Source organism: Glycine max, chromosome 20 (genome assembly GCF_000004515.6).
Source record: "Glycine max cultivar Williams 82 chromosome 20, Glycine_max_v4.0, whole genome shotgun sequence".
NCBI lineage: Eukaryota > Viridiplantae > Streptophyta > Magnoliopsida > Fabales > Fabaceae > Glycine > Glycine max.
This window is the reverse complement of record NC_038256.2, coordinates 12,012,982-12,029,557: the sequence shown is the minus strand read 5'-3', so window position 1 is coordinate 12,029,557 and position 16,576 is coordinate 12,012,982. Positions and strand designations below refer to the sequence as shown.

Here is a 16,576-nt window from a genome sequence, read left to right as displayed (position 1 = left end):
CTTTTGAGAGGATAAGACATTTTTGACAAGCAAAACTCTCTCTTTAATTTCGTCCCAAGTCACACATATATATAGGCCTTTGATGGCCATTCAAAATCCAAATGATAAGATGTGACTGTTGGCGATATTCCTTGAAAATCCTCTCTGGTAATCGATTACAGAATTAGTGCAATCGATTACACAGTTGTTTTTCTTGAACAGTTGTGACCCTTCATTTAAAATTTGAATTCCCAACTTTCAGAGTCTCTGGTAATCAATTACATATGATGTGTAATCGATTACACACTTTTAAACCATTGGTAATTGATTACATGTATTGGTAATCGATTACATGTGCCTTGAATGACTTGAAACCTTTCATTGTGAGGCAAGGCTTGATCTTAAAGAAATCTTGAATCAAGGCTTTGTTTGTTGAAACAATCTTGTATTAATCTCGAAGCAAAATGAGCCTTGTTTGATTCTTCTTTTGACATCATCAAAATCATGTATACATACATTCACATTTTATGCTTTAAGTGGCATACTTTGTTTGTTTCCTCTTGTTGCAGGTGCAGATTAGAAGATGAGACCATAATTCACCTCTTCCGAGATTGTGCTCAAGTTAGGTGGATTTGGCAATCTCTTGGCTTTGACATCAATCTTGGTTTCTACAATCAAGATGATAATAATTGGTTCTACACTCAATTATGTGATAACGATGGAATCCCTTTGGTTGTATGTGTTGGTTCATCTAGCAGGCAAGAAACACATAAGTCTTTGAGGATGTGGTTTGGTCTCACTTGTATACCTTGTCTCAAATGAAAACAACCCTTGATGTTCTACAAGCTTCAAATCAGACAATGACTACTCGACCTCAGTGGCTTATATCTTGGCAACCCCTATGAATTCGTCAAGATCAACTCAGATGGCAACTCAATGGGCAATCTAGGAGCATCTTGTGGCGTCCCTAAATAATGACTGGTTTAATAGTAATAAATTAAATAGCAGAAACCCTGGGAAATTTTTTTTCTTCTTTTCTCTCTCTGTTTTTTTTTTTGCACTGTTATTCATTTTACGGTAATTAAATTCAAAAGGAAAATTATCACTATAGAGTCCTGAATGGCCAGTTCACAACTCTATTCGGATTCATTTCTTTCTGATCACTCATAACCTCTAAACTATTTTTCTCTTTCAAAAATATACCAGCCATCATTTTAGGTCGTCAAGTGAAAAATAATAAGATGCGGTCGGTAAACTCTTTTCAAATAAAGTTTGTTAACATTTCCTTTTCAAATGACAAGATTAAACATAATTATATTTATCATCTAAAACTGTCCAAAATATGGGAGTTTGCAAAATAGCATAGTGACATCCAGAGCAAAGGTAACAATTGTGGTGGCTTCAGCCACAATATATACAATCATCAAAATTTCTATACAATAGGTCAACCCACCCAAAAATCAAAAGAGTAAATCTAGCAGTCTGAACTAGATACACCCACCTACAAAAAGTATGTACGCCTAGTCTAAGGAGTCGTCTGCTATGATGAAGAGTCGTCACTATTCACTGTTCCTCCAGGACCATTCTCTTCTGTAGAGTCTGCCTCAGATGCTGACATAATATCCTCTAGAGAATCAACATCAGGGAGTGGGTCTTCATCATCCTCAGGTAAGTCAAGGGCGTCCATAGCAGGTTCAGGAGGTAACTCTTCTGGGTCCTCTTCAAGATCCTCTTCAGAGGATGACACCTCTATCACTTGGACCGGCTAAACTAGTCGACATGGAGTAGGTGTAGGTAGTATCCACTCCACAGGCTGTTGAAGTGTGCGTGCGGGTTCCTCCGGATGTACTAATGAAGTAGCAATGAGTCGAATTGTGCCCCGGAATCGGCACCTCTCATTGCCTTCGAGGGTCTCCCAAACACCCTCTAGGCACTCCATCACCACGCGATCATGGATCAACTGTGCTGCCATCGCGATCTACAAGAGATAAAAGAAAGAGGGTAGACTCTTTCACAAGAAATCTAACTACACAGGTAACAATACAATGCGTCCCATAACGGTTACACATAGTCAAAATGTCTTTCTCAAGGGATTTCCTTTCTGGTAATCGATTACCAAAGTATGTAATCGATTACCAGTGCCCAAAAATGAATTACACAACCTTTGCACATTGGAAACTAAAAATTACACTGTGTAATCGATTACACATAAATGGTAATCGATTACCAGTAGCAGGTAACACTGTGTAATCGATTACACCCAACTGGTAATCGATTACCAGTGCCCTATCACCCTGTGTAATCGATTACACACAATTGGTAATCGATTACCAGAAGCCATTTAACATCTTGTCTCCATTTTTAACCCCTGTAATCGATTACCCACGAATGGTAATCGATTACCAGAGGGTAATTCTCAGATACCACCCAAGATACATAGCTGGCCAGCCGCCACACAAGCCTCCTTGCTTCGTGGACTTTGTTCTTTTATTGGTTGACTGCCAGGAGCTCGCCTACTTAGGTACGTCACAGGTTCTCACTGACTGACTATGCCCGGGTTGGGTCGGGATTAGCCAAGCTTGGTTTTGGGCAATAGCACCCCACCTGACGTCCCCAAGGTCTCCTGACCCCCGCAACATATCTCCAGGTACCACTCTGTGGTCAACAAACAAAAGTAGGAAGACTGACTCTTCCACGCTTTCTCATATCAAGCTTATTGGATTATGGGGCACCCGTCATATGTGGTACTAGGTGGCGATCGGGCGATGGCGCAAATCAACTCTACCATTTCCACAGGTCAGGCATAAGCACACCATCCCCAGTTGTCCACCTTTAATTTTGAGCTCACGCACTCCTACGTAGCCCTTATTCTCGTTCCTCTCAGCACCGGGTCCCCATCAACCTAGCCAAGCATTCACAATATCCAAACAACTCAATTCCAATTATCATGAAACTACCCTAAACCAAGAAAAACAGAGTGGAGGCAGAAAACTTTGCACAAAGCTCATTCAAATTCCACAGTTTTTCCTACTCACATGCCCCAATAACATTCTCTTCGTTCCGATTCGTTAACCGTTAGATCGCCTTGAAAATTTTACTGGAGGTTCCTAATACAGAAATCTAAATTTTGACCGTTGGGATCTGCTAGAAAATATCTAGAACACGAGATGTACTACCTTTCCCGTGACTAGCAATGCACAACCATTTTTCTACATAATAGGCAAAATTTGCTGCACAATTTAACAGCATTTTTCTGCATATTGTAGTAGATTTCGAATTCTAGCTTTCTTGTATCCAATTTCACTCAAATTGGATCCTACAAGTCCTAAACCATGTCTAAATCATGTTCAAAACAAAAAAAAGCTTCAAACCAAGGTAATCAAAATATAGGTATCCAAAACCCATCAATTTTAGTGAATTCTCAAGGTTTGATAGGTGAAAATTAAAATTGGGTAATTTTGGGGTAAACTCTCATCTTCATCAAGTCTATAACATTGATTTAGACTTGCTCAAACTGGTTTTAAGGTGAAATCTCCACCTATTCAAAATTTGACCTCTCAACACCCAATTTACCCTAGAAATGACTCCTTTCTTTTACATTTGTCACTCATTTTTCTCAATTGCTCTGCCCAAGTTTTCCTACAAGTCCTAATTGACATTTTAAACTAGGATCAACTCACTATAGACTCCAATTTCCACTAACCCCAAATTTGGCTTTTCTCACCCTTAAAATCTCACACTTTTCCACCTACAACACTACCATTCTCACATTTAACCCTAAGTTAACTCTCCCCATCATCTCTACCAGTTTTCTACCAACATTTCAAGCATACATATATCACAAAGCATCATTATTAAACCCTAAATCAACATGGGTAGTTTTGTTCACATCAAACATGTCAAGTTTAGCATATTTTTAGCAAATTCCTTCACAAATAACTACCCTAAGGCAATAACCTAGCAGAACTACCCATTATAGCTCCCAAAAACCCAACACCCACAAATTTCAAGTGAGAAGAAGTCCACCCTTACCTGAAATTTGAAGCCCCACGAAGTAGAGGTAAGCTCCAAGACTCCGAAAATGGCTTTTCCTTGTAATTTGGGGTAGAAAGGAAAAGGAATTTGGAGCTTCAATGGAGGCAACAATGGTGGAGAAGAAGAAAGAAGAAAGGCAACGTGGAAGAGAGGAAGAAGCTTCTAAAATTTTTTTGAAGGAAGAGAGAGAAGATTTGGGCTTTTAAAAAAAATGATTTTCTTTTCTTTTTCATTTTCTTTTCTAAAAGCAAATGCCACATGTCCTCTTTTAAGTGGAGCAAAAGGGCCCACCTTTTTCCTTTGATTAGACATCATTCTCAGCCATAAGGAAGAAAAAATTGAACCTTTTTGGATGCTGAAATCCTGCCTCAGTCTGCGTGCCGCCTCTCTGGTTCCAGTTCCTCGCGTTTCTCTGCACCCGTCGGGGCCCGTTTTCAAAAGTAGGCAATATATATAATATCAAAACGCTCAGAATGAGACCCTGAGCGTGGTTCAAAGGTTGGTTTTGTTAAATTTTAAGTTGCACGCAAAATGATTATTTTTAGACTAATTAATTGCGAATTACTCTATAACCGTTCGGTTATGGGTTACTCTTTGTTAATTAGTCTAACCCGCGTATCTTTCCTCCAATGTACATACTTCTACCAAGAATATATATATATAATTATTTAGATGTAACACTTACAAAATTTCGAGTAGAAATTCTAGGATGTCACACATCTGGCATTGGGGGTCTCTTTCGAGATACCTCGAGTCAATGGCTGCTTGGTTATTCAGGAAATTGTGGCTATACAACAATCATGAATGCGAAATTACAAGGAATTTATAATGGCCTTATCTTAAATTGGAATGTTGGTTATAAGCAAGTAATTTGTGAAACTAATTCTTTATTAACACTCAAACTTATAACATGAACTATTTTTCTTTGGCACCCTCATGGTTGTGTCATAAATCACATCAAAAGGTTAATGGAGAAGGAATGACAAATCACTTTCACTCACACCTTGTGAGAAGGAAACCAACGTGTGGATTGGTTGGCAAAACATGGGAGCCACCAACATTGCTCCTTAGTAGTATTGGATTCTTGTCCCTCGCCTATAGCTCCCTTACTGCAAGCTAATGCTATGCAGATAGCCTTCTCTAGAAGTTAATTTGTTATGTAAGTTTTACATGATAAAATATATATATATATAATTATAATTGTATCAACACTATTATTTATGTATAAAAAATTTACATATTATGAATTATTTAATATTTTTTTAATATAGATTGAGTTATGTTGATCAACCATTAACTTGTTGGGTTAATTTTTGACCCAATGATTAAATATCTTAACTAAATCAATAATCGACATGAGTGACATAAATATAATTTTAGGTTTGGTAAGGAATGAGAGGGAGAGTGAAAGAATTTCCAATTGCACCTTACTTTTATTTTGTTTTAAATCAATAATTACTTTTTTATTTTTAATTTACTGAGTTGTCAAATTTTCATTGGATGTGTGCAAATCTGGCATGTTAGGTTATGCTGTACGCAAGATTAACTCAGAGTTTCATGTTTCACAGTCCCATCCCTGCTCACACTGCTCCAGTGCTACTTCCTCTTCCATCACATAAAACCCTAGTAAATCCAATTGGGGATTTTTTTTTTCTAGAAGAGGATTGAAAGTGAAAAAAAGGAAATAACAAAATGAAGAATATTCCTCTGATTCTAATGGGTTGTGGAGGAGTTGGTCGTCAACTTCTCCAACACATTGTCTCGTGTCGTTCTCTTCACTTTACACAGGTAATGTCCCTTTAGTTTCACGGTTTTTGATTCTTATGTTTTCAGATGATGTTTTATCTTCCTTATTTGTCGTTGCTGTAACCTGAAAATGAAAACTTTGTGGTTTCTGATAACCCATTTGTCTTTTGAACATTTTTTTATGGGGTTATTGTTTGGACGTACGTTTGCTATGCCAAATGATTCTAAGGATTAAGCACTGTGAAAGATTTGATTTTTTTTTTCAGACATTGATGGAAAATGGGTTCATAAAATAGAGTGATGTTTAGTTGGTTGATGTTTTTATTTTTGTTATGTATTTTGGTGGCAGGGGCTGTGCTTGAGAGTTGTAGGAGTCGGTGATAGTAAATCTTTGGTGGTTACGGAGGATTTGCTGCATGAGGGGTTGAATGATGGCTTCTTGTTAGAACTTTGCCGGGTCAAGAGTGTCGGCGAATCTCTATTAAAACTTCTTGATTTTGGTTGATATCTATGCCTAACTTGTCTAGGTGGTGATATGAAAATTTGAATGTCTTTCTTAATGCTTACTTGTTAGATGTTATTTTAAGGGAAATGCCAGGCATTTGTGCATCCGGAGTCACAAGGAAAGATTCTAGAGATTGCATTTCAACTTGGTAAAAAGACAGGTATGCTGAATTTTTGTTATGTCGTGCATTACATGCCTCCTGGGGTTGATTTTAAAATTTAAAGCAAATTCAATATAAGAGTGAGCCTACATGCCTTTTCAATCACTGAGACTGATGTTATCTCTGAATATACTTTTTTTGGTTATAGGTTTGGTATTTGTAGATTGCTCTGCTAGCTCTGACACTGTTGCGGTGCTAAAGCAAGCGATTGATATGGGTTGTTGTGCTGTTATGGCAAATAAGAAGCCTCTTACATCTACAATGGTAAGATCATCTTAACCGTTTTATAATAATTGTTGAAATGGGAGAGTAGGGGATACATACTTTTTTGTAAAATCAAGAAAAACTATTTATTCATGATTTTATTTTACCTTCTTTATTCAACCCTTGGCTCTGATATAGACATAATAAGAAAGAAAATGTCCAATTTATTGCCTCCAAGTTACGGCCATGTACATTTTGGTCATGAAACTTAAAAAAAGTGCTGTCTGATCCTTAAACTCTCTAATTTGTTCATTTTTATCCTTCTGTTTGTTTATTGTCAAATTCTAACGGAAGTTGTCATTGTGGAATCCCATTTTCAAACTTCAAGACTGTTCGCTCATGACCCTTTGTAAAGTGGACTTTTCATGTTATGAAACTTGGTACAAGCAATGGTCACATAATATGGGCATGACATAATATCAGTGTGATGAAAAATCAAATGAAAGGGCAAAACACGCATTAGAAAGTTTAGCAATTCTTTGTTTAGGTACTTTTCCTGTTATAATTATGGGTTATAATTAGATGTATCTTTAGAATAGATTTATCTGTTTTTATCTTGTTGTAGAAGACAACAGTGTGTCTTGTCTTGTCAAAGCCAGCCAAGCTGTCTCTCTCCACATTGTGTATATATATGTTATTTGAATGAAATAAAAGCTAAGCTAGTGAGTGAACAGTTTTCTCCTCACAAATTCAAAGCTTCAAGTTGGTATCAGAGCGGGTTGTATCCGCCGCCGCCATCTCGCCATTTTCACCGGCTATCACTGGGTTTTGTGCGCCTCGAGGAGCGCAACCCAGTCGCACAAATTGGGTGACCAGAAAGGTCCTCACGCGCCGGCGCAAGTAGACGCTCAGCCTAGCGTGTGAGCACCACGCGTCGTCGTCCCTTGGCTGGAGTCGTGTCAGACTGACACCGGTCAACTCGTCGTCCCCTCCTGAGCCTGTCTCAGCCCGTGGTTTTCTGTTTCGGCGCATTGGGAGTAGTGTTCTTGTTTTTCTTTCCTCTTCTCTCTTCATTAGGTTGTTGTATTTTGCAAAAATGACTTCGTCTGGACATGCAATCTCGTTTTCTGGAACTCCGATTATTACAACAGCGAAACTCAACTAGAAGAATTACTTATCTTGGTCCGCTTCAGTGGAACTATGGTTTCTTGGCCAAGGGCACCATGACCACTTGGAGAATAGTGTTGAGGCGATTTCAATCGATAAAAGACCTGAGTGGGAAAAGCTGGATTATCAGCTTTGTGCTGTTTTATGGCAATCTGTTGAACCAAATGTTTTGGAGGTTCTGAGATCGTTCAAAACATGTTGCTCCTTTTGGATGAAGGCCCGAGAAATCTTTGCCAATGATATTCAGAGCTTATTTGATGCAACCATGAAGGTTACAGCACTTAAGCAGACCAGCCACGACATGAATGCACATATAGGTAAAGCTCGGGCTGCAGTGGAAGAGTTGAAGAGATTTTTGGTGGCTAATTCATTGGAGGAAGTGAATAGAAAGCTGGATAAGTTCTACATGGTTCTTATCTTGAGGAGTCTACATTCTGACTTTGATCATGTGCGTGATCAAGTTCTTGTTGGAGACCAAGTTCCATCAATGGACTCTCTCATCACTAGGCTGCTTCGTGTGCCTCATGCGCTGAAAGAAGAAAATCCAGCTGATTCTGTGGAAACGTCAGCCATGGTTGCACCTCGTGGGAGAGGGGGAGGTCGTAACAGCAGAGGAGGTCGCAGTGGAAGAGGTGGACGTCCTCAATGCACACTTATTGCAAGAGGATGGGCCACACTCAAGAGAATTGCTACTCCCTTCATGGCTTCCCTGACAAAGTTGTCAAGGTAGCTCAGACAGAGAAATCACATTCTAAGTTCTCTGATGAAGAATACCAAGAGTATTTGAAGATGAAATCTGAGAAATCCAGCAGCCAGGCATCATCTTCCTTTGTACCATGTTATTCGACAACATGTATTTCTCAATCTATCAACGATCCCGATCCTTGGATACTTGATTCAGGTGCCTTTGATCATATTTCTGGTAACAAGTCCTCTTTTACATCCATTTCTTTTCCTAAAATTCCTCATCTTGTTACTGTAGCTAATGGTTCCAAAGTTGCAGCTCAAGGAAGTGGTCAAGTCTCTTTATCTTTCTCATTAAAGTTGGATTTTGTTTTGTTTATTCCTCAGTGTCCCTATAATCTAATTTCATTGAGTCAGTTAACTCGTTCATTAAATTGCTCTGTAACCTTTATCTCTAATTCTTTTGTTATTCAGGAACTTGACACAGGTCGACTGATTGGAGAAGGACGTGAATCACGAGGACTCTATTACTTGAAATCCAACATTTCTGTTTCCTGTTCTGCAACTTCAAACCCCAAACTTTTGCATGATCGTCTAGGTCACCCAAGTCTACCAAAACTGAAAATGATGGTTCCTAGTATGAAGAATCTTCGAGTCCTCGAATGTGAGTCTTGTCAACTAGGAAAACATGTTAGATCATCATTTTCACGAACTGTTCAAAGATGTAATTCAGCTTTCTCTACCATTCATTCTAATATTTAGGGACCAAGCCGTGTTACATTTTCTGGTTTTTGATATTTTGTAACCTTTATTGATGAATTTTCTAGATGTACTTGGGTCTATTTAATGAAAGACAAATCTGAACTTTTGCCTATCTTCATGTCCTTTCTCAATGAGATTGAAAACCAATTTGGAAAAACAATTAAGATTTTCAGAAGCGATAATGCAAAAGAGTATTTCTCTCGTGATTTCTCTTCCTTTTTATCTTCAAAAGGCATTTTACATTAGTCCACTTGTCCCCATACAACACAACAGAATGGTATAGCTGAAAGGAAAAATCGTCATCTTCTTGACACCGCACGTTCACTAATGTTAGCATCTCATGTTCCTACACATCATTGGGGGGATGCGTTGCTAACTGCGTGTTTTTTAATTAACAGAATGCCTTCATCTTCCCTTGAAAATCAAATTCCTCAATCATTTTCCCTCATGATCATTTATTCCATGTTCCACCTAAAGTGTTTGGCTGTACTTGTTTTGTCCAAGATCTCTCTCCCGGTTTAGACAAACTCTCTGCCCGAGCAATCAAGTGTGTCTTTTTAGGTTATTCTCGTCTTCAAAAAGGTTACAAATGCTATTCTCCATCTACTAGGCAATACTATATGTCTGCAGATGTAACCTTCTTTGAAGACACACCCTTCTTCTCACCATCTATGGACAATTCTTCTTCCATCCAGGATGTACTTCCAATTCTCTCTTCTTGTCCTCTAGGTACCCCAAACCAAAATGTCAATGAAATTCCATCTTCTCCACCACATTCGACTGAAGTTGCTCCTCCACCTCTTCTTACATATCAACGCAGGACACAGACAGTTGGTTCTCCAATACCTGAAGCTTCTCCTCAAGATTATCATCCTTCTTCAATCAATCCTCAAGTCATGGATCCTGCTACCTCTCATTCCTCTGATTCAGATTGTCCCATTGCCATCCAAAAAGATACTCGATCCACTCGTAATCCTCATCCTATCTATAACTTTCTGAGTTATCATTGTTTGTCTCCTTCATATTCTTCCTTTGTTTTCTCTCTATCTTCGCATTCTGTCCCTGCTAATATTCATGAGGCACTTAGTCATCCTGGATGGCGACAGGTTATGATTGATGAAATGCAGGCTCTCGAGCATAGTGGTACTTGGGAACTTGTCCCTCTTCCACCTGGCAAGAAGACTGTGGGTTGTAGATGGTTCTACGCAGTAAAAGTTGGACCTAATGGTGAGATTGATCGACTTAAGGCTCGATTAGTGGCTAAAGGCTATACTCAGATATATGGCCTTGATTATTGTGACACCTTCTCTTCGGTAGCTAAGATCACTACTGTCCGTCTGTTTCTTGCTATGGCTGCTATGCGTCATTGGCCTCTCCATCAGCTTGATATTAAAAATGCATTCCTTCATGGTGACCTTGAGGAGGAAATTTATATGGAGCAACCTCCTGGGTTTGTTGCTCAGGGGGAGTATGGCCTTGTTTGTAAGCTATGTCGATCTCTCTATGGGTTGAAGCAATCCCCTCGGGCTTGGTTTGATAAATTCAGTCATATTGTTCAACTTTTTGGGTTGAAACGGAGTGAGGCTGATCATTATGTTTTTGATTGTCATTCATCCCCTGGGAAATATGTTTATTTGATAGTATATGTTGATAATAAGTATCACTGCTGTCTTTGTTTAGGTACTTTTCCCTAATAAGGTTTCATAAGTTTTTGGTTTCTTCCCTGTCACTAGTTTCTTTTCTGGTAGTTATGCTTGCTTCAAATACTAAATAATACATCTTATATGTAACAGGAGGATTTTAAAAAACTTTTCATCTATCCACGTCGTATTCGGCATGAGTCAACTGTAAGTGATAGTTATTTCTTGCCTTAACTAGAGTATATCACTTTATCAGCATATTAATAGCAATGCAACATTTGTGACGGTATGGAAAATAGTTATTGAAATGTGTATTTTCAACAAACTGGAATATAAAATGCTGCATTATTGCTTGAATTTCTTTGCTTGGTTATGCTATTCCTTGAACTCTGATCTCCTTGTAACCAAATTAGAGCCTATAGAAGTTCTGAATGTCTTGTATGGATCAATAATCTACAAGCTGTTGCTTTGCTTAGATTCTTTAAGCAATCTTTACCTTGATAAAGAAGGAAAATGAAGTCCATGGAAAAGCTGAACCGCATGTGGTGTGGTTTGCGAGAAGTAGCTTGATGGAATGACTTAGTATAATCTCATCTTCCCCAATAAAGTAAGGAGGGGAAGATCATGAATTTGAGGTGTGTAGATGACTTATGATTATGGAAATCTAAATATGAAGAAATTCTATAAAGAAATGCTTTAACACATACTAGCATCCATGAAGAAATTATTCTAATTACTCATTTCAGTGTGAAACCAATACCCAAGAAGCCATTGCTCCAGAAAGGAAAAACACAGAAGCAGAAACAAGAACCATGACAATATAATATTTGAGACACATATAAACCTCCCTTGCAGTCCACACTGAAAATTTTCAGTCCCTTTTCTCCATTCCTCTCCTTACCTTTTAACCTGTTACTCAAATTGATTCCACTACCTGTCACATGGGCAGGATTTTACAACTTACAAATTTACAAACTGTTTTCCCTGCTCATGCTCTCCTCATTGTACACTTGTGTGCAATGGATCACCTGCCACTCTTCCATTTATCTATGCGGTACACCTTAGATATAGGAGAGTCTGTCATATTGTTATTTTATTTAAATTGGAATATTGAATTTTCAATGGATTGATGAACTATTATTGAACTGGTTATTATATTTTTACAGGTAGGCGCTGGTCTTCCTGTGATAGCATCACTGAATCGCATAATCTCTTCTGGTGATCCCGTTCATCAAATTATTGGGAGTTTGAGCGGTATATATATCTTTCATGATCCTATAATTACATATTTTTTTGGTTTTCCATCATGCATTCTTGTTAGGAAGAAGAAATTGTATTTTTGATGTTGTATTTTATGCTACTTGCTCTTATTAGGGACATTGGGTTATGTAATGAGTGAGGTTGAAGATGGAAAGCCATTGAGCCAAGTTGTTAGAGATGCTAAAAGTTTGGGGTATACTGAACCAGGTTAGTGAATGCTACATTTGAAATTGTATTGTTGACATGTGAAACTCTTTGATCTGTGTAATTTCTATTTTCTGTTTTACGTCAACCTTTTTAATGTGGACATATTTTCTATGTATCAGTATTAGTGGGCTTTGGCTTGTACTAGTACTAGTGTTTGACCTAATTATTAGCATATATAGGACCATTGAATCATTATTTTGTACCACATTATCAACACACCATATCAATCTAATTATTATTCATTGTCTTTATCCTCATGTTTTTCCTTCCCTACCTAAATACTATGATTCCAATTTCCAACAATTTTAAGAATTCCAAGTCCAACATTTAATTGACATCTACTTTTTCCTTTAAACCTTTCTATTTGAATGAGGTATTTACATTTTAAAATAGATTCTTAGTTTGGGCATTGGCATGATTAATCTTCATGTTCTTGCTCATTCCCCTCTTGGGATTTTGCTAATTGCTAAACAGTTTGTTAATGATAACTTATCTTTTAGGTGTTTAGATGATTTATACATACTATCCTTTATTGCAGATCCACGTGATGACCTTGGTGGAATGGACGTCGCTAGAAAGGTTCAATGCTGTTTGTTTTATGTCTGAAAATTAATTTTGTATCTGATTCTGCTCTATGTAAAAGCTCATAATGTCTTAAAATCAACAGAATGCTTTCTGGTCTCATAAGAACACTGCACATAAGTGAAGCATAAACTTAAATGATGTCCATTTTGGCCACCAATGAATGATGCCCATTTTTTATAATAGGAATATCAGTTTATCCTTGTAGAAACTAATCTAAGTTTCTTTGGACAAAGTTTGTAAAATTCATGTATGTCCATTTGATGATTTTGGTTATGAAAAATATAGGCCAAATTAAAATTTTGGTCTCCCTTCCTAATCCGCGATTTTGGTACCCATTTTTTTCTTGCGATTTTGGTCCCCATATTTTGGAAAATCTGCAATTTGGTCCAATCCTCAGTTTTGCATTTTTTTTTTGGTCCAATTTAATGCTGGATCTAACATATTCACTTAAGATACCATAAAAAATTATTTAATTAATTAAAATATTAAAAAAAGAAATGCATGCAAAATTAAAGATTGGACGAAAATTGCTGATTTTTAAAATAGGGGGACCAAAATTGCAAAAATAAAATCAGGGGAGCAAAATCACGGATTAAGAATTATAGGGGGACCAAAATTGCAATTGAGCCAAAAATATAATGTGTTGTTGAAAGAAGTGTTACACCATGTGATGCTAATGGTGGAGTATGAGTTTTCATTTCTTGGGTTGTGATATTTTACTTTATCAACTTTTAATTCTTATGACCTTTAGTAAAATTTTGTAATACTGTTGGTTGTGTACTATAAATGTGCTAATACTAACTTTTGTGTTTGGGCCAATATGACAGGCTTTAATACTTGCTCGAATACTTGGCCATCAAATTAATCTGGATAGCATTCAGGTTTGTATGGGCATTTATTATATTCCATTTATGTGTCCCTTTTCTTTTTCTGTCAAAATTATCTCTATGTTATTAGTTATATTTATAATTTTATATGCTTTTTAAAGATTGAGAGCTTGTATCCCAAAGAAATGGGGCCTGGCGTAATGACTGTTGAAGACTTCTTGAACCGTGGACTCTTGTTGCTTGATAAAGATATTCAAGATAGAGTTGAGAAGGCAGCTTCAAATGGAAATGTGTTGCGCTATGTCTGTGTGATCATGGGTTCAAGGCATCTTCGTTTCCCTCCATTTGCACATATATTTTTCTATTTGTTCATTTTCAATTCAATCTTCGTATAGGATTTGGTGATGTTTATTGTTTAAAATTATTCATATCCAATATTGTGGTTCTTTCTATGCTAATTATAACTTTTTTTTCTCTTCATAGGTGTGAAGTTGGTATTCAGGAGCTTCCAAAGAATTCTCCCTTGGGAAGACTAAGAGGAAGTGATAATGTGGTAAGCTTCTTTTGCTTTCTCAATGTTTGTGTTATGTATTTTTATTTAGTATTTTTTTCCATTTAAAGTCATGACTTTCACCATATGCTTTTGTCATGCGTCTTGTTTGCTTTGCTATATTGCAAAAGTTCAGCTCTCCTAAGTAATAACTTCAAAGGCCTGACTGTATTCTATTTTATTGTATGTTGATACAAATGGCAGTTGGAAATATATACTCGATGCTATAGTAAACAACCACTGGTTATTCAAGGTGCTGGAGCTGGAAATGACACTACTGCTGCTGGGGTTCTTGCTGATATCGTAGATATTCAAGACTTATTTCCTTGAAGGGAAATTTTTGTGAGCCATCCTAATTAAAGAATGTAGAAGGTACAGCTGCTAAAGGTCTTGCCCTGGATTGTAGCTGATGCGCGTTTCTCTTTGGTTGTGCATTGTGAAAGATTGGATACACATTGTTCTGAAGCAAGAATAAATAAGTAGCTTTTATGTTTTTTGGGATATTTGACATGAAATTTGTGTAAACGTCCATGCAGAACCAGACACACTGAAATAAAATGAATTCTGCATTTCACCTGTGTATTTTACTGTACAGGGTGTTCATCACTATTTGTAATAGGTTAAAGGTACAAGATTAATGAAAGGAATTTCTAATGAATGATGATGCTAACCAGTGTCCAAAAACTTCTTAAATAATGTATATTTAAATAAGGAATACAAGACTCCTTTCTAATTATTCCTCTTTAATTGTTATACTAATTAAACATGTTTTCAACACTGCTCCTTAAGTTGGATAGTAGGTCATACCCTGCATGCAAATTGAATAAACTGAAGTTTTGTTGTGACAGCCATTAGCAAATAGATTTGCACTCTGCTCTTTTGAAGCAACATAAATCATGCATATGATGCCATCTTCAAAGTTTTCCTTTATGAAATGTCTTTCCACTTCTATGTGCTTTGACCAAAGATCATGCTGAACAGGATTGAGAGAAATGTTGATGATCACCTTGCTATCACAGTAGAGCTTAATAGGAAATTATACTGTGACATTGTTAGGATATAAGGAGTTCTTGGTTCCCTAATAGACATGCAGTTCTTCCCAAAGTTTCTTTAACCAGAGAGACCTTCAGTCATACCTGGTGCAGCTGTTCTGAATTTAGCTTCAGCGCTACCCAAGGTTATTAAATTTCCTCCCAAACAAAGGTGCAATCGCCAATAATAGACCTTATGTATACTGTAAAACCTGCCCAATCAGAATCAACAAAGATTGCTACCTCTTCACTGTGATTCTTCTTGAAAAATACTCCTGCTAAGGGAGCCCTTTAGAAATTTGAGGGTTTTGGAGGATGCATGTGTTGTCTCACTACCCTAATACACTAATTGCAAAGGCAGTGTTGGACCTGATGTGGGATAGGTATATTAATCTGCCAACATGGGCAATTGCTTCCTGCACCTCCATAGTTGCTTCCTACACCTAACCTGAACCAGATTGGCCTATTTGGAATGTAATTCTGTTAGCTTAAAAAGGTGTTATGGAGGTGGTTGGCAGATTAATATACCTATCCCACATAAGGCCCAACACTGCCTTTGCAATTAGTGTTTAAGATACTTTTTTTTTCACTATTTAAAACATTTTCTAATGTTCAAAGCACTATCTAAAACATTTTAAGAAAAAAAAACACAACAAATATATTTTATAAGGACTAAAATGAAAAAAAAAAATTATTGCAAGGACAAAAATGAAAAAAAAATGCAAAATTACAGAGACTAAACAATGTATTTAACCCTCAAGTATATTGCATTTGTCCCAGATTCGTTCACTTCAAATTCAGCTGTTAAGACCTTTAATCTCCATCACAAATAGATTATCCCAAGTTAGGACTATTTCATCAAAGTAAGCATTTAGGAGTCTTGTTCTCATCTTTGGATTGTTTGAAAAACATGGTGTGGTCTAATTCATCTTGCTGGTACCCTTCACTCTTTAGCACTTTTGCAAATCTACCAAACCATGTTCTTGGTGACCATTTGAGACTACCTTAAGTGAATATGGTTAGGAGTGTGACAAGAACCCCACAAATCACTCTGAATCACGGTGAAAGGTTTGGATGGTTCGTAGGTGGACATTTTGTTCAACAAAATAGAAGAAAGTAAATGTTTTAATTAAATATTGAGGACTAGGATGACCTATTTTACAATGCCATAACATTAAATGTTCACTCTAATCAACATCATCAAAGTAGAAGAGTCAGTCAAACTATTAACTTA

At 37.1% G+C, this 16,576-nt stretch overlaps 1 protein-coding gene across 1 annotated transcript; it reads left to right on the top strand.

Annotated features, from left to right (window-relative positions):
- The first annotated feature begins 5,586 nt into the window (after window positions 1-5,586).
- Window positions 5,587-14,981, top strand: LOC732566 (homoserine dehydrogenase). Its single transcript, NM_001250134.2, has 12 exons — window positions 5,587-5,802; window positions 6,110-6,260; window positions 6,348-6,425; window positions 6,574-6,689; window positions 11,036-11,089; window positions 12,049-12,136; window positions 12,257-12,349; window positions 12,888-12,928; window positions 13,762-13,815; window positions 13,923-14,086; window positions 14,245-14,314; window positions 14,516-14,981. Exons 1-12 carry the CDS (start codon window positions 5,707-5,709, stop codon window positions 14,639-14,641), a joined length of 1,131 nt encoding a protein of 376 aa, NP_001237063.1. The 5' UTR covers window positions 5,587-5,706; the 3' UTR covers window positions 14,642-14,981.
- Window positions 14,982-16,576: the final 1,595 nt, after the last annotated feature.

What these genes read in the sequence shown, in the direction of transcription:
- LOC732566 (NM_001250134.2), top strand. Translation starts at nt 5,707, where the DNA reads ATGAAGAATATTCCTCTGATTCTAATGGGTTGTGGAGGAGTTGGTCGT. An exon ending in GTTCTCTTCACTTTACACAG is followed by an intron (nt 5,803 to 6,109) that starts GTAATGTCCCTT and finishes TTTTGGTGGCAG; the next exon opens with GGGCTGTGCTTGAGAGTTGT. An exon ending in TCAACTTGGTAAAAAGACAG is followed by an intron (nt 6,426 to 6,573) that starts GTATGCTGAATT and finishes TTTTGGTTATAG; the next exon opens with GTTTGGTATTTGTAGATTGC.